Below are 19,380 nucleotides of genomic sequence, written 5' to 3' on the forward strand. Positions count from 1 at the left end.
GTGCTTCTATTAATAGATCATCATCAGTCGTTTAGGATTCATCAACGTACTGTAATCCCATCCCTGGGATCTTGGGAACATTAAATTAACATAAACTACCATCAATTATGAAATAAGGTCAGCTGCCTTGATCATGTTCAAGCTTCAATTTAAGCCGGCATCACAGTAAAGTGAATGACATTAAGTGCAGTTTGCGCGGGAGCATTCTCTAGAGGAGAGGAGGGTAATAAATGTCAATGTTAGACCAATTAGCTCCATAGAAATCTACAGCTGTTTGATTTCAGAGTGAAGAAGCCAGGCCAGCACATGTTTGCAATCGGAGCTTCTCTGTGTGTGAGATACAAGAGTTTGTTTGTATTTCAAGCAAAAAAGACTTGTATATACAGTATTTGTGTTTGTGTGTATCGCGTTTGCCATCTCAGCCTGGTGACGAGGCTCAAGCTCTGCACTAAATGGCTTACAGTGGCACTGGCAGCTGGCTCGGACCCTCCCTGGGGAGAAAACATTTTAGCACTTCATAAATTCCTAACAAGGTTTCAAATTGCAGACATTTCCATCCTTTTCTCTGCTCCAGCAGCTCTAAACCAGCAATGAGACACTCCAGTGACCTGCTCGTGTACACACGCACATCCACACAACGCTCATTTGTTGTTAGAGATTAGGAATGCTCACTCAAAAATTATTAGCATACTAAAGATCAATACTGCAACACTTTTTTTTTTTCTACACAAATTTGTTGACATATTGGAGATCTGGACACTTGCACCATGTCTGAAATACAAATTACTCTGCAGTTTACAGAAACAGGCATAAAACTATTCACATAATGTGGACTAACTGGGGGCAGTTTTCATGAAAGCAGAGGGAGCCAGAAAAAAAAACTGATGATGGACCACATGCATTGTTAGGCTGTGTTAGATTTTGATGGCTACAAAAATATTTAGAGGAAAGCATGTATGGGGGGAAAAAAAGCATACTGTAAGTTATCCTGCCCCGAGAGATGCAGCAAAACAAAAATGCTTTATTTGGATGCACAGTCCAAAAGTCAGGTAACAGCCACCTAAGTGACAACAAGTGCATGGACGCACTATAATATGTGGCAAAAAGGTTCAAATATCTAATTTTTTAATAAAATAGGTTACAAATTTCCCTGAACAGGCAACTAATATCATGAGAGAGAGTGTGGTACTTTCTAAAGAAGAGGCAAGGGCAAGTTGTTTGAAAACAGAAACCTACCTTTTAAGCTAACGTTAGCTCGCTTAATTTAGCACTATACTCGCTAGCCCTTGTAGCTGGTTGTCGCTGTGACTAGCTAACTAGCCAACATAAGCATCAGCCAAACGTGGGGAAAAAAATGTGTAAATTGTGTGAGTATATACATTCAATATTTCGGGCATTAAAGTGTCTGCTACAGTTTATAGTGCAGTAGCCGAGAGAAAGAGACAAACAAACCTGAAGCTTTCTTTTGCTTAGCTAGCTAGCTCGCAGCTGCATTATAGGACGCTGTTGACGTTCCAACAGCTGCCTTCCTGTTTTTCATTTTTTTAAAAACCACACCGCTGACATTTATATTTAACATCAGTTACAACTAGTTTCAAGACGTATTCCTGTAGATGACACGCAGTGGTAATTTAATGTAATTTAATTTATTTTAATTAAACGTATTGTCATTGCTACAGTAACAGCAGATGTGGGTATTTTAAACACTGGAAGCCTGACATCCCCAGTGTAGTTGGTAACTTACTAATGCAGCTATTTTTACCCTACCTGATGTCCCTGTGCACTTTGAGGGAGGATGTATCCCTCATTTAAACATGAATTAACTTTGCATGCCAGTAAATGAAGCAGGTACCAATCTAAACAGCCTGCAGTGCAGTCTGAGGGTGCCTTCAGGTGCTGATGTGGGGGGAAAAAGTTTAAAGCACAGATAATGTAATGCAACACTATATATTTAGAAAACAGATTTTGGTTCTGTAACATAATTATCTTCTTTAACATGTCAGCCGTGACTGTAGCAAGGCAGTGTGATAACTATTGCTGAATTGAATTGAATTTTTTGGCCTATTTTTAACTATTTAATCCATCTGTTGTGTTACCTGTCTGTGTGTCGCTCTGCTTGCAGTCAGTCTGTCTGTATGTATTCTGATTCCATTTCTAAATGCTAACAATGCACATTTCTGGCTCTCTGCTGCATCGAGCTGTTTGTTTCTGCCATACGTGAATTGTACAAGGTGATGACTAACAATGTACCTCTGCTTCTGCACGTGTTTCTGTTGCAGGTTTTGTCTTTCAGTGTTTATTTGCAAGCATGAATGCATCAAATTTATCTGAAAAAAAAAGTGAAATAGGTGGCATCTATCTGTCTTTTTGTCTTTTGTGTTTATTACAGAGTTTCAATCCATAACAGTTTATGTAAATAATTCTATATTCATATATTCCCTCTTGTCAAAATGTAAAAAAATAGGATTCATGATGTAGTATTCTCTCACTAATAGAGGATTTCCCCCAGAATGGTTTATTTGATCCTAATCCTGATGCTAATAAACAATATGTATAGTATGCATAGTCTTTGCCAGCCATATACAAGGAAGACTGTGTAATTTTTGCAGAGTAAATCACAAATTAAAGACCAGTTCTTTAACTCTATTTGATTAAACTAAAATGTGAAGAAGTGCCGTGCACAGGCTCCCAGCAGAGGAACTTTTGTATACACTGCCGTATAGTCTCTCACATCAAAAAGTTTTAGCCAATTTGAATCTTTTAAAATGCAGTGAGATAGTGTGCTGGGTTCTCGATGGGTCTGTGGCACCAGCCAAGATGAAAATAATACATCAAAGTCATATTAAATTCTGATTCATTCTCTTTTTCCAGCTGGCACCGGGAGTATCAATCTTCTCAGTGCTCTGTTGATAATGCAGACCGGAGGTGGGAGGGGAGGGGGTCAAAAACCCCACCTGTTCATGGATGGTGCTCAAGGTTAGTGAGAAGGAGAAGACACTTTGAAATCACTCATGTCTGTATTTTTAAAACAGGCAGCTTTTACTGATTTATATCCAGAGGAGATTTTTTCTTTTTTGTGAATTCTAAAATGTGCTACTGATACTAAAGAGTCTGTAAATTTGGCTGATGCATTAGTATTGTAATATGTCAGCAAAACACTGTGTGGTAGTACTTTGATGCTATTGTATGTTGATATGGGGCGGAGGGGGGCATTTGCAAAAGTAAATGACATTTTTCCTACAAAATAATTTGCACAAATTAAAAAACACAATAGCAATTATTCATTTAAAATTCCAGTGACAGACACAACTGCCACACATCAAAGTTTTCTGCAAATACTATTTGGGTACTTAGTTAATTGATACTTTGAACATTACAGTGCTACAATAGCAAATGGCTTGAGAGAAGTATAGATCAAAGAAGTGTGTGGTAGCTTGGAAAGCTTCTATTCTCTGCAAGCATTGGAGAAATTGGATTAGGATTTATGCCACGGCTGTTTTGATATTCGCCTATTTCACATATGAAAAGTACGTGAGAGCAACTCAATTTAGACTGGCTGAGTGATAGCGAGATTGATTTAATTAAAAAAAAGAAATGGACTCTGGTGGAAGGGTGCATATCACTGCACTGCTCGTTTTCCTAATTGACTAAGCTTAGGAGCCAGACCACAAATGGTCCAATGACGCAGGTACATCACCCCCTAAGACCTCACAAAGAGCACCATGTCATGCCCCAACAAATGGCCTCAGGGCCCAACCACTTACTACATTGCCCGAGAGAAAATCAGTAATTGGCATAATTTTTCATGAGCTCAACTGTAAAGGTGAAATAAATGACACTGTTCAATAATGCATTATATGCATCTATAATTGACTATGATTTTTTTCCCACCAGGATATCTTCAGGGAGAAGGGAAGAAAGAAAAAAGCTGTTTCATCTAAACCTTGGTCATCAGAATGCAGCACTTTTTCTATTCATCCCATTTAAAATATGTGCTCTATTTTTTAATCTGGTGCTTACTGTTGTAGGTTCGGTTGCTATACTATGCTGTACAATGCATTCAAACCCACCATTGCAGAGATTCTAACTGATTTGTGCATTGTTGTGCTGCAGTTTCTAATGTTCATGCAGCTGGCTGAAGAAGTAGCCACATCATGGAGGGTAATAACTTTTATTATATACCCTTTATTAAACTAGTGTAAGGCTTGCAAAGCCAAATCAAGCAGTAGTGCTCAGGAGAGTACAAAGTTGCACAGAAATCTTGGCCAAATAATCAAAACAGTTGCCACTAATGTTTGTTTTTTCATGAATTTTAAGATGTGACACAATTACAAAGAGGATTATATCTTTAAAAAAAAATACCTTCAGTATGGTGTGACAATGACAAACAGGCATCAGGTCGTGTTATTATTTATATTTTTCATTTGGGGGCATGTTTGTGCCCACCAGTTGAATGAAAGACCAACTCTTCTTATTGCTCCATTTTGGTCTTCACTGAACACGTGGCTCTTCAGCTGCTCTAAATGCTTCACTATATCCATCAACTCATTGCTAATTGTGTCTGTCTGATGTTTGGTGCTGGGCAGGTAGCATCAAATGGGTTTTTATTTATTTTTGCCTCCTACAGTTGAATCCAACACTGATGAGGATGGAAACAATATTATTGAAACAGTGAGTTACAGAAAAATGACCTGTAGAGGGCAAGGGAGCTGCAGAGTCCGATTTTTGTGAGTTTATCATTATAAGAAGCATATGGTTCTTGTCTTTTCTCTTTTAACAAATATAATGAACAATGTCATGGCATGACTTCAAGCTGTGAGGCCTTAGATTAAACTTTTCCTAATATTAATAATAATACAAATGATCTGACATTCAATTAATCCAACAGCCATTAAATATTTGATTTTAAAAAAAAATGTTTTCATAGATAACAATCATGAAGGTGTGTATTAGAATCATTTTTTCTATAGTTTGAATGCTGCATTACAGTGTATTACATATCTGTACAGTGCTGTAAATACAGTCTGTAACTGCCGGACATTTAGAAACCTTAAACTTAAGCACACACTTACTTGTTCCAGACTAAGGTAAAATGTCGTTGTAATCTGTTGTCTGTTTTTCAATATTACACAGGAAAACTTATCACAGAAATCTGGTTTTATCTGCGTTGAACTGTTTTACACATTGATTACACTCAGATGCTCTGATGATGTGATTTGGGGAAACAACAGCACAAGTGATTTCACAAAGTTACTACACAATATGACAACAGCTATGGCTCATTATCATCACAGAACTGTGATCCTTCACACTATAGAGCTGCTCAATTGACAGGGTTTAACCAACCACGACAGTGAGTTTTCACAGCTAGTGGGGCACTTGATTTAAGTAAGCATGCAATTATTACCAATGGAGACAAACAGATTACAAGAAGGAGGACGTTTCCACAAAATCTTTAGTCCTGAATTCACTGCTTAATTATTTTGAGGAAAACTTTCAGTCAGAGATCTGATCAAAGCTAGTTAAAGTCACTTTGAGTCTATGCTATGTTTAACTCCCTCATATACCTGTAGTATTTAGTGAATTGTCGCAGTGCCACATGGGAAGCCTCATTTCATAGTTACATATTCTGTCTTTCATGCAGCTGTTGGCTACACTCACTGACATGAGAAGAAGAGAGAAGAGCAGAGAGCAAACAAGAAGAGGCAAAGAGAGAATCAGAGAGACAGTGGGATTGATTCAGTTTCCCATATTTCAGAGGGCACTTGTGTTGCATCTGTTGAGCGAGCAGATCCATTGTCTGAGTTGTCATCGCCACCACGGCAGGGGGACTCGGCACCGCACGTAGCGTGGCACCAAGTGCCTCACAGTGACAATGTGACAGCAGGAACCTTGGGTAATTAAAGCAGCTCTCTGCTCTGTGCCCTCAGGGCAAGTCTGCCTGGGATGTGGAGATCATACCTGGCTCACTCACATTCAAGACTAACAGTAGCTAGAGCAATTTTCCACCTTAACAAAATTCCTATTCCTGCCCTGTGGATTCATGAATAGCAGCACTAGTGTGATGTATGCATGCTAAAGCATGTGATCAAGCAATCGTATGTTCCCAGCAGCTATATATAGGGCTTTGACCTGTGCATGACCCACATTTCAAATACAGCGTACAGGTATACTCCCCTTTGTTTAATCTGATTAAAATGGTTAAAAAACATATGTTACCAAAGAGAATTTTGTTGGATAAAGTCAAGTAACATATGGTAGAAAGAAGTTCTGATAAAGTCTGACGATAACCAGTTGGGGCCAGGGATTCCAGTATGAGTAAGCATTCCCACTGATCTGATCTGCCCAGAGGCAATACAGCATGCATGGAAGTTAAATGACTGTATTCCAATTTGCTCTCATGAATATTAAGCAGGGCTGTGACAGTAGAAAGGGCTGGCTGTACGCAAGCTGCTGATCCACACCGACAGATCTGTCCTCTGATGTCTAGGAGGGGCGGGCAACGCTAAAACGAGGCCCCCACAGCAGATGAGCCTCCTCCTCCCTGGTCTATTTCCATGTCTTAAATGGGCCAGAGTGGCTGCCTGTCTCATCAAGGGGAAGCCAGAGACCCTGGACAGTTTCTCAGTTAGTAAAACTGAGCAATAAAGACATTGATGTCTAAATTATGCTGCTGCTGATAATGATGATGAGTGCACAAGAGTGGATCTGATGAGGGATCACACTGTAGCAAACTATAGCAGCTCCCTCTGCTGCTGCTGCTGATGAATAAAAACCTCCACGAGTAGAAATCTAATATTGCTATGTGAGCAAACTAGAATGTGGAGGGAATCCTATGTCTGTAATAAAACAAAGATTACATTCAAAGTGTCGCATAGAAACACTGAATATTTACAGTGAGTGTGATTTTACCATGTGAACTCAGAAAAGAATGCTGCTGAACCACAGCAGCTTTTGTAATTAGAGAGAACTTATTACAGATTATTTAAGATTTCAACACCTGCAGTTTTACCTATTAATTAAAATTATTTTCTAATTTTACCACAAACTGCGGGGAGAAGCACTGCAGTGTTGCCTCTCCTCAACCCAATTAACAAGAATAAAAACTGTGTATTTATAGAATAGCTAATGCTAATCCTTCTGACAAACAGGCCTAGGCAAATATAATTATAAATATATTTTATGGCTGATTTATTCAAGTGAGGTGCGACATTGGTAGCATGCCACATGGGGTAATACAGAGGCTGATAAAAAAGAAGGTTCGGATTTCAGTTGGATGTATTTATGCTGGTGACAATCACACACTATATATATATATATATCGCACTAAAGGGTTTTTGTTGCAGTTACATCTAAGAGTCAAATCAATATGTACTGAACTATTCCGTGGTACTAGGTTTGTAGTCAAATCAAAGTCATAAATCTTTTTTTTTTAATTCCATCCTTTATATAGTTTGCCAAGTGTAATGCCAAAATGCTATGCAAACAGTAAAGTTCATCACAACAAGATTTTATTGCTCCAGAGCAGAGTTTAGAATTTTGTTTGAAATGTATAATTAGTGTCTTTCTGCATGTCAGTGAGGTACCACAAAAGCTTTGATGAGTGTGCATATTGTTACAGTTAAGCACATCCACAGTTCAGGGTTGACTCTTTAAAGATGACAAAACTAGGAATTTAATTTAAACACAGTATTGGGGTAACGCCAGAGAGTGCTAACAAACACTGATCAGCCACAACATTAAAATCGTGGATGATGATGTAAATAACTTTGACCATCTTGTTGCTATGCCATGTTCTTTTGGGAAACTTCGGGTCCAGACATTCATGGACTAACTTTGACATGTACCACTGACCTAAATATTACAGTAGACCAACTGCTCCATGGTAGTTGCCTCCCCCAGCAGAGTAATGCACCCTGTCACACCACAAAAGGAACGGCTCGAGGAACACGACAAAGAATCCATGGAGTTGACCTGGCCTCCAAACTCCCCATACCCCAGTTTGATCAAATAACTGTGAAATGCCTCAGAACAAGCCCTATCCATGAACGCCTCACCCCACAACCCACAGCAGCCAAAGGATACCCTGCCAACATTGCAGTGCCAGACACCAGATGATACCCCCTGAGGCCCTGGATCCATGCAAGTAAGTCCAAGTTGTAAGTGTACTTAAATAAGTAGAACTGCACCCAATAGTCTGTGTCATTGTGGTGCCATATTTTGGAGAATGACATACCTCAGTCAGGTCTTTGTCTCTGGCCCAGTTTTCCAGTAAGCAGTGAACGTCAGAAAATTCTATCCTTTAAGACTCTGTAGTATTATACTTAAACAAGTCTGATTGAGACTTGAGTGGATATAATCGAATAGCCTCCAAACTAATCTAATGGTCAGCATACGCTGTCTTTCTTGATAATACGATTAAGCAGCAACGTTCTCATTGAAGAGATGCCTGTTGGCAGAGGCCGTACCTCAGTTAGACAAGTAGACGTGGCTCATACTAGACAACCAACCCTATTATGTCATCAAACATTAAGGTTAAGGGTTTTCAGAAATGTTGCTGCTGTTGGTGTCTTCACATGATGGCTGTCCACCTGCATGCCACCCAAGGTAATGCTATGTGCAAGGAGGTTTCAATGTTCATGGGCGTTTGAGCTGTGACATGAGGGGCTGCTGAGGGGAATGACCTGACACCAACAGCCTTTGGCCCTCAGGGATTTTATTTCACTTGTGGTACCTGAATCTGCAAGGTAGTCATGGCACACCTTGGCAAAATGGTGGCAAAGCGCGTTTTTCTGGTTGCTTCTGCTGAAGAGCCATAGCAAACAGCTCACCTCATTTCATCGCCAAGAACCAACTCAATACACATATTTTTCAAGGATTTAAAAAATAAAGTAAGTCATTGCAGAAAAGTAGTACTGCAGTGATAGTAGTTGAGAACCAACCCTAAAGTTACTTTAGATCTTGTAGAGGTGAATACAATTGCAACCAGGATTATGTCCTGTGGCAACATTTTTTTGGACTGAACACAGTGCTACATTTAAATACTTCATGTAACGTAGTAAAGGAGGCTGATCAATGCATAAAAGGCAGGACTTTGACACTGGAGCTTTCCATCCGGAGTGGTTTGGTAGAGCAGTAAAAGCACTTTGGTTAGGCTAAGGGAAAGGCTGTGGTTTCAGTTATACACTAATAAAGTAAATATATCCTCTGTCAAGTGTAAAGTTACTGTGGACTTGTTCAATATCTGAGGCAAGACGTTTTTTTTCCGCCAATATCAACCACGCTGAGTGCATAAACACAAGCACAACAGTTGTTATTCACTGCGTATGGTAGCTGTGAGCAGATTTTGTATTGCAAGACACTGAAAGAAAAATAAATGTAAGTTATCATCAGTATTTATGATTTACAGGACCGGTCAGTATCCACATTTCAGGATTAAACAGATACAATCATAAAAAAATGTTTGATTGAAATAACTGTTCAAGGAGCAATAGAAATGAATAAAAAGAATTTTCTTTTGCACATGAGTCGTTTAGTAATTTATGGAGAACTCTGTATTGTATTTGTTTTTCTTTCACTAAGTTTTACTAATCATCACTTATTTGCTTGATTATTTTGCCACTTGCTCTTCAGCTTATGTTACTTTTTTTGTATTCTTTATTTCTATCTTTTTATGAGCCATTGGTTCAAATTGCACGACTAGCACAAACCCTGTTACACTAGCTGCTTGTTGGTTCCTTCCTACCTTTTTCCACTGCACTTTTAAACTCTGTGCTTTACAAATATTCAGCTCTTCCCGCTAATATTGTTGCAGGTAATAATGCCATTATGAAGCCACAGTGGCCCCTTGAAGATCCACCGCTGTCCGTGTTTTGTCCATGAGACGTCTGTGACCAGCAGCTGGTGGAGTGTGTTAATGTTGATGTCACAGCAGCTGGCTGCTCTCATCCTGTTAGCTCTGCCTGCCATTATCAGCCCCCCACCACCCCACTCCACCCACCATCACCACCACCGCCTCCCCCTTCTCCTCCAAAGCTGCTGCAACTGCTGCTGCGTGCCATGCTCATTTTAATACTCCAGACTCATTTGACCGTCTTTATGGACTTATCATATTAAACATTTATCGCAGCCATTTCCCTAAACCAAGCATGTTTATTCAACACTTAAGGGACCACAGCACGGCTCCTTTCAGCACCCCCTCCTCCCCACCCCCCACTACACACACACACATACAAACACACACACACACACACATCCTTATTTTCTCCTTTTCCTCATTTCTCTCCGTTTCTCCTCCTCTCTCTCCCTCAGCCCCCCGGCTTGCTTTATTACAGCCCTCCTTCTCCATGTGCCACTGCCTGAATAAAAAGGAGAGATATTTTTGTACAATTTCTCCCTTCTTCTTTCCGGTCATCCTTTCCTCTGGTGGCTGGGACACCAGGGGACTCGTACCGTCTGAAGCCAGGCAGCCAAGCAGACACAAATGTATTCTGAGCATTTAGTACTTTGGATGAATCGGGTTTTAATTTAATCATCTGATCAAACACTAATTAGCATAATCACTTGTGGGGATGGATGGTCTAGATAGAGAGACACAGAGCAACACATAATAGACCTCGTCTATGTGTTGCTAAGTGTCTACGGGACACTTAGCAACACATACATGACTGCTACATGCTTCTAGGGACCCATGCAGGGTTCTGTCCAAATTACCTCCCTTTGTACGAACAATAGAGTCGATTCTCTGTTTTCTTCAACAGCACAGCCAGTGCAGAATGATCTATTCACTGCTGGACTACCTTACAATCAAATGCACTGCTGCCAGGCCCTGTGCCCTTTTATTTGATCTTAGACAAGATGGCTTACTGCAGCATCGCACCTTGGTTTGAGCAGAGCAGGTCTGGGAATTCTAGGAATACCACAAAGTGCTAAGATTATTGACAATGCACTCAGTCTCACACCGGGCCGGGGGATCGATGAGTGGCTGGAAGGACATAAATCAGACTCCTGTGGCTCCACTCCATGTCACACCCTAACCCACCCACCCAGCTCCCCAATTAAACACACACTCAGATTGGTTCGCATGCACACAGGAACACACCCTCGTGAAACCTCCTCATATATGGAGGTACTTGCACATGCACATAAACACCAGCAAATACACAAATAAAGCACCCCACTTTACACATCTCACACATACATGCACACACTCTCACACACCTTACCAACAAGATGACAGCGCTTTAAAAATGGCCGGCTAAAAATAACCGCCACTAACTTGGTCTTAAATCTTAGCATCTGTGCCAGGTTTAAAAATAAAGAGCAGTGTCGAGAAACCAAGCTGGACCCATTTGTCTTTCTGTCACTCTGTCTATCCAGCTTTGCCTCCTCCGTTATCCCTTAGCCTACTTTAATATTCGGACTGCGGAGCATGAGACACAGGGGCAGACGTGATGGTGAAATATCTCCTGGAAATGCAGTCTTGAATAATCTGATTGAGATGTGAAATATACAGCAAAACTACGATGGCTGGAGAAACTGCAGAGAGGTCGAAGAGATATGTGGTGTGATTTGAAAAAAAAAAAAGAAAAGAAAATGTCAGTGTATAAGAGAAGCCCATGAAATGTGAGAGGAGAAAGCCCAGCTCAAAGGCAGCTCTAGAGAGAAACAGACAGGCTGGTAGACTGTTAGTGAGCCACAATACATCAGGAGCATGCATCATGCTCAGGCCAGAGTCGCGGGGATCAATTCAGCCTTGGGCCACCGAGTGTGTCGAGTTCAAAGCCTGGCCCTGGTATGTGGAGGACTGGATTAAGAGGCAGTATTTATGAGGTCCAGCGTGAATGTTTGTCTTGGTGGGTGATGGATAGCAAACTCATCACACCTCCGCCACCTGTCTTCCACAATGAACAAAAGCTCTGGCGGGACACTCACCACAAGGACTACGGGCCTTCAGAGCTCGGGATGCAACACACACCCAGCAGAGGGTAGCAGGCATGAACCGCTGGCACGCTCTAACCAGAACATAAACTCACCATATCGTTTAAATATGTGTTTATAGATTTGTCCAAATAACTGTATAGCAGTGCAGAGATGTACAACTCACTTAATGACATTTAATACTAATAGATTTTGTCAGCATTTTTTTTTTTGAATGAAAGCATAATTGCTGCCAAGATTTTCTTCAATGGCAGCATTTCTTCTACATTAACATGCTATGCTAAATTATAAAGTGCAGGATTTTGTGGCAAGTGATCATCCTGTAACTTGATGTGTCAAAGACCCCCTTTGGGGAAAATCAAGCGGTTCACCTTGTTAACATGTCCATGTCGTGTTTTTATATGACAGAGGACAAAAACTAAGCAGTCAGCATCATGGCTGAGCATTTCCACCTTGACACTGCAGTACACTGATGACAATCTCAAAAACACACATTCATATGACCGGGATTTCATATGTAACAAACCTGATGAGCAAGCAGGGTGGGGCTTTCTGTGTTATTATTCTTATTCAGAATCGGTTTCAGCTCTAACAGTTTTGCAGTGTGTGAGCAGAGTTGTGGGTAACTATTGCAAGACATTCTCAGAAAAACAAATGCAGGGAAGAGTTGTATGTGAGCTGGTGTGCTTAAGTTGCCCAAGTAGCGGAGGGCTGGATGTACTTCATAGATCTGTACTTTCTAATAGAGGCAATAGTGTAAAGTTATATCTAAGCCATTTTAAGGCTGGAAGGGATTAATTTCATGGTATGTCCCTGTGTGAAAAATGTCCCACTATGTAACTTTTGGTACACAAAGATGAGTTTTTAAAGGTTCAATCAATGATCGGACAGGGACTTTAAATAATATTTTCACATTATGTTAAAAAGGAATCATGAAATTTCTCACAAAACACATTTCTTCTTGTCAATTCTAAGAAACAATAGTGGTACAAAGCAAACAGGATAGGGAGGACATATTTTTGACCAACATGACCTTTTATATACTTTTATATTATGTGATGTCAACACAAGCTCATAAAACATTTGAGAGAGATTATAAACACATGCTTAGAATGCAGCATATTTAAAGCATTTTCGGATACACCAGACGGACAAAATACAAACACATTCTCAATTAAAAATTTAAAAGATATTTTCTCACAATACAATAAAATTGCATGTAATACATTAAACTGCTGTTTCATTACTGCAATCCTAATTGGATCCAACATATTCAACCCGTTAAGCAATGATTGCAACTGGGATTTGTTTTGAGTTTTGTATTTAACACTGACCTTGTTTTGTTGATCAGAGTCTCTGTTGGAAACATAGATCAGGCAACAGTTGAATACGAGGTTCTGATTCTTATTAAATCAGAATCAGCATCTAATTATTGATGTCGTTACATCACACACCACAAACAACAACACTGAAGGATAAATGTCTAAAAGTTCTTCTTTAATTTAACATATGTAAAACAGACACAAGACATATCATTTGTGATGGAGTTTGAGTTATTCAAAATTGTAGCACCACAATTTTATTCTTTCCTGCACATGCATGTCAGTTCCAAATATTGGCCATCGAGCTCCTTGATTATTACTCATCGCATCAGTCTGAGAAAACCATATCAGTTGACTCGTACTCTTCACATAACTGTCTTGGCTTGTGGGTCAAGAAAAGAGTTGCAGGACTCTTGAATAGTCATGCAGAAAGTCACAGGTCACAATCTCCTGTGCCAAGATAGAAGCACCTCTGTACAAGAGAGAAGTGCCTCTTTCTTGACTTAGCCTGTTTTAAACTGTCAAATAAAGCTTTTACACCAGTTCCTCTGCTACAGCACCTGTGCTGTGCAGCACAGTAATATAACATGTCACTTTGACAGGTGCTGAGTGAATTAAAAACATCCTCTCTACTGAGAACCCTGTCTGAGAGGGAAACCCCCGCCAGATGTACTACAACCTCACTTTGCACGCATGATCAAACACCTACATCTGGGTGCTGAGGGCTTTTCTGCTCTTCCCTGCAGATGCTAAATGATATCGTTAACATTTTAATGCAAGAGACATTTACACGCGGGCTTGCGCAATTACACCTCCGATTCAGTGAAATCCAGACAGACACAGTGTGATCGGTAATTAGATTTTACATTGGGTGAAACGCAGCACACACACTCACATACACACACACGCAAGTCACCAAAGCTTCGTCCTAATTAGAGAGCTAGACAGGCTCGAGGAGGTACGGTACAGTAGACTAGCCCTCATTATACAGCTGTATGAACTAGGGGTTATCTATTATGATCACACATCAGGGTATCCATTACCCAACATTAGCAGCCCTTTCAACTGGAATCACGCGCAGAGTTCAAAATGTAACCCAACAAACCCTCTTATAACTCACACAAGTGAGTCAGAGTTAAGTGGGTTTGTAAACTTAATTTAGCCCATTAGATATTCATATCAGAGTAAGGCTGCACAAGATGATCTATCACTTGACTGTACGCTACGTGTTTTCATGGGGTAATTTAATTTCATGAGCTATGATACCGCTTGTGCAACCAAACCCTAATTGGTAATTAGTAAACAGACTAATGGCTGTGAGTGCAGACGTAAGGCTGGTCAGGTTTCACTACACTGCTTTACACAGCCTATGAACGGACACTGCAGCCACTGGGCGGCCACTGATCTTTGGACATCCTGACAGAGACTTGAGAATCACCTCACAGCTCCGACAAATGAGCCTCTCATCAGCGACCTGCCTTCATGTAGATTTATCACCACGCAAACACCAGTTCCCCCTTTCTGCTTCAGCCAAGTTCAATCTCTGTTTCCACCTCAGTCTCCGCAGCATTTCCATCCTGTGTTTCAGGTTGCTAGTAATATGGGGTCATGTAAAATTGGCAGACTAACTGATGTTGGCAGCTATTTACTGTACTGTAAGCGACACTGGGCTTGATGCTCTGAAAGAGCTTTCTTATTTCATAGTGGATGTGTGTTTAGTACAAGAAAGGTCACAGCTAATTGAGATCAAAATTTGATTGCCTGATTTCCTGACCTCTGTGTAAATGTTCATTTATTGAAGACATACGAGATAAGTCCTTTTTAAGCGTCAGGTTAAGCCGCACGTATGTCTACAAATCATCATAGTCTTTGTGGGGACTCTGTGAGCAGCCTTGTCTCATTATATCTTTGCAATGAGAATTTGAATACGCCAGTTTAGCTTGCTGTGGTTTTGCCTAGAGGCAGCTTTCAGGCAGAGATATTTAATGTTTCCTCTCCTGTACTGATGACTGAATTTATAGATTCTACTTTGATAGGCACAAGAAATAGCAAAAGCATAAAGTCTTAAACCGAATACAAAAAATAATTATGCCTGTTGGCTGGGGAACGTGTCAGATTTACCATTTTAATTTTTATACCGTGTGGAATCAAAAGAGTAAGAAGTGAGATTGTCTTTTGCCTCCTCTTGATAATGGACAATGAACTGCAATTATTTCCACGATGAGAGCAATTAAAATGGACATTTGTGAGCATTGTCCAGGTGTGTATCTGTTTCCCCTTTCATTAATAGGTTCCAGAGTTCGTTAAGCTGACAAAGGAACCCTGAAAACGCCGGCGAGACACATGGTTGTCATTTGGGGGGATTTTCATTATGCTGCTTTCTTGTGTTTTCTCTCCTCCTCTGACCTGGAAATTGTTCCCCCTCTGCCATCATGGAGGATCTCCAAATCTCTTAAACATATCTCAAGTGCACAGGTGCATCCTATAGCTCACATCCTCAAGAGATGCAAGCGAGGGGAGCAGGAAACACAACGAAAAGCCACCTTGGTCACACACCTGTGGACACGCTGATGTAACAGGATGCGATTAGCTCCAGGTCAACTACTTCCGGACCAACTCGGTTTGCCACAACAGTCACAGCTTCACATCATGATCACCATACAGTCTCTTATTTCCTGAGTCTGCCATTTTGTAGAGACGTCCAATTTGCGAGGACTTATTACCCCCAACATTGTGGATGAAAATGATCCCACCCTGCAATGTGGAACATGACTAAACGGACCAACCACCACCACAGATTGTGACTGACATGAATAATTGTTTTATGGCCACCAGACGACAACACACCATATAGCTTTTCTACCCCATATACTGAGGAGTGAATGGGTGAATGTTTTAGGACGCAGCCCCTGACACCCATTAAGGAGGTTACCATAGAGACAGGCCAGTGAGCACGTGATAGGCCCAACTCTGAAACAGCAAGAATTGTCTGGAATCCAATCTCTGTGCTGGCTTCTATCTACAAGGTCATTCATTCATTCTGACAACGACTGCTCAGCCGATGAACACCTCATTTTCATGATAATCAACAAAACATCCAGCCACAGAGGACAAAGTCGTACGGCTCGGCTCCTCGACAGTGATGGAGAAATCGAATAAAAATCAACAGCAAGCGCTAAAAACGTATACATAAAAAAAGGGTTTAAAAAAAAAAACATTGCAGCGCAAATGACAAACACAAAAAGTGTAATGTCTGCACTCAACGCTGTCTGCTGCTTAATCCCTATCAGTTGTTTGCCAAGGGCCTCCTCAATAATCCCTTATGCAATAAACGGACACAATCTTGCATGGCAGTTGATCTAATGTCAGAGTCAGATGATTATGATTAATGAGGATTCCTTATTGTTCCTTTATGAGTTTCAGCACAAGCTGGGCTGAGGGAGATACCATTTTATGTGGAGTCAATGTCAATAAACGGCACCGACTGAGGGTTGCCTCAGCACTGAAAAAGCGTCGACAGAAACAAAAATCCATTTTGAAGCCTTATTTTATCATTCCGGCCAGAAGGGAAAATCCATTTTGGGGACACACCATATCATATAACAGCCCCTTGATGCGGTTAAATGTATTCATACCTGTAAATCCCCATTTCCACAATTTTTGCTTTGTGAATTCAGCTTTTTTTTTTTTTTTTTTTTTTTTGACCCTTTGATACAAATGCATCCAACGGTTGGCTTGTTTTGTTCCAATATGCGAACAATCCCTGAATCTTGTCACCCTGGTGTGTTTTTCTTACAGTCATGTTTCCATTTTCCTTCCTCTCCTTCTTCAACTCTCCCTTTTTCTTTGCCTGTTTTCGTACACACCCAGTCAGCCATAATCCCTCCCTGTAGAAGGGACTCTGACCAATAAGTGAATACAATAAACTGTATCAATTTTCCACTATTGATTATAGATACACTATATGAGCACACAAATATGCGTGCACGGTATCGGCCGCATGCATGTGTGCAATGGTACACATGCATGCGATTATACATGTGTACAAGAAAACGCAGATAAGACGCACAACCACATCTGGGGTGTTAGAATCAAGTATTTGAATTTAAATTTATTTAAATTTTTTGTGTGTGTACTTTTGCGTTTCCTGGGGGGAAAAAAGGTGACCTTTGTGGAATGTGTCTCATCAAAAACATTACATTTTTTAAATCACTTACAAGAACACTTTGTACTAATAGAGCTCGTTTTCTCTCCACAAACTGCATTTAAAGGTGAATAACGTAAAGCTGCATTTAAATTTGGCTGTGGAAATGTTGCTAAAATTCTGACGGAGCCATGATTAGAATTCAATATTTTTGAATAAAAAAATTATTCAAATGCAAATATGGATCACTGAATTTAAAATATCAGTGTGAATTCACCATTTTGATGCTTTATATTCATTTAGGCCATTTAAAACTTGATAAAAATGTTAACTGTGGCAGAGGGGGAAAGGGTTAAACCAAATGTCCATTATATCAAAGACGTCACTTATTACTAAGGGCCACAGTGGAACAAGGTTGTGACAGAATAAGTAACATTAGGCATAAAATAAAAACAGATGCAAGTCAGATTCATCAGATGCAAATTCAAAACAATTAAAACTTAAAACTAGAAAACCGAAATCAAGACAATCAAACAAATTAATTACATAAAAGCTCAAGCAAGTATAATTTATCCCTTTTTATTTCATCTGGCTGAGGGTGTATACCTGAAGGCCAGAGATGTGTCTAATGGTTTGTAGGGGAGCTTGAAGGATTTAAAACGCAATTCATGCCTCGCCCGTCTCTTTCCCTCTATCAAGGGTGTCAGCCTTTTGACAACCATATAAAATCCATTTCATGTGGGTCACAGGTGACCTCCATCCTCCCTCTTTAGTCACTTAGCTGTCTACCAGTGATTTGCCTTCTGCAGTAGGTAATGAGCACTAATAAAAAAAAATAAAAATAAAAAAAAAGACTGAAAAAAGAAAACAAAAAGAAAAAGCAAAGATGAGCAGGTAAAACTTACCATTCAAGATGCTCTGGAAAAAGATAAAAGCCAATATCCACATGCCCTGCTCCGTTCAATCCCCCCAAGCTATGCTTTCTCTTCTTCCTCCGACCGGTGCCTCCCTGGGTTTCTCTTCTGTGCGCCTGGGGTAAGGTTAAACATTTGCCACTGTCTTGAAGCAAACCGGTCCAAGTATCTACTTTTAATATCTCGTTCCTACTTTTTTCGTTACACTGATTTTCCTTCTGAGCTGTCTTTTTTGCGCTTGGACCATAAATGAGCCTCTGTGATTGTCTTGTGGAGAGCTGTGCTCAGACTCTCCTCCTCTGCTCCGCGTCTTGCTGCTTCTCCCTGTTATTCAAAAGGATGCTGAAGGGGTGAAGCCCAGGTGTGTGTGATGCTGAGTCAGAGCCGGGTAAGAGCGGATCCTGAAACCATAATGAATTCCCCCCAAAACTGGCTAAACTAAAATCTTTGAAGAAGAAAAAAAAAATGTCAGAAGCTCCGATTTCCTAAATATAACACTGTCTGACGGATCATCCTTGGGGGTGAAAAATCTTATTTTTTTTAGAAAATTAAAAGAACTAAAAGAGCAAAGAAGCAAACAGAAGGGAGAGGGTGGTAGTATAAGAATGAAAAACAGGTTTTTTTCTCAGACTCCAAAGTCAGATCATCTCCATCGCCTCTGTGCGTCCAGCAAGAGGCGAGTAAGCGCATCTTCCCCGCTGCCGCTCTCTAATCGCACCACACTGACTCTCTGAGCATTACACAGAATAACCCTCTCCCCTGCCCCTGCAGACGCTTTAATTCCTCATTGCCTTAAAGGAGCAGAGGCGGCTACCGGTCGGTCCTGAGGGCAGGATACTAGTGGAAGGTGGGAGAGTGTGAGAGCACGCAGCGAGCGGGGCATTTGCATTAAGGAAATGAGCTGCACCTGACGCACCGAAGCACCAAGGATTTTTACGCACGGAGTTGTCTCGGCTCAAACGGAAAGCGCTGTCTGCTGGTGTGCAGGTGTACTCAGGATGCAGCATTATATACCAGATCTGGCTTGAATCATGTTCAGAGGGTGTTTCGCTTATGGATT

General features: G+C 40.6%; 1 protein-coding gene across 1 annotated transcript in view; it reads right to left on the bottom strand.

Annotated features, from left to right (window-relative positions):
• dscamb (Down syndrome cell adhesion molecule b) overlaps positions 1–18,399 on the bottom strand; it is a 128,437-nt gene extending 110,038 nt beyond the window's left edge. Inside the window, exon 1 of the mRNA XM_008275951.1 lies at positions 18,312–18,399. Within this exon, the coding sequence (XP_008274173.1) occupies positions 18,312–18,354 (43 nt within the window). The 5' untranslated portion in view covers positions 18,355–18,399. The remainder of the gene's footprint in view (positions 1–18,311) is intronic.
• Between the last annotated feature and the right edge of the window lie 981 nt (positions 18,400–19,380).

The sequence above is a fragment of the Stegastes partitus genome, unplaced genomic scaffold, assembly GCF_000690725.1.
Source record: "Stegastes partitus isolate 25-593 unplaced genomic scaffold, Stegastes_partitus-1.0.2 Scaffold62, whole genome shotgun sequence".
Lineage (NCBI taxonomy): Eukaryota > Metazoa > Chordata > Actinopteri > Pomacentridae > Stegastes > Stegastes partitus.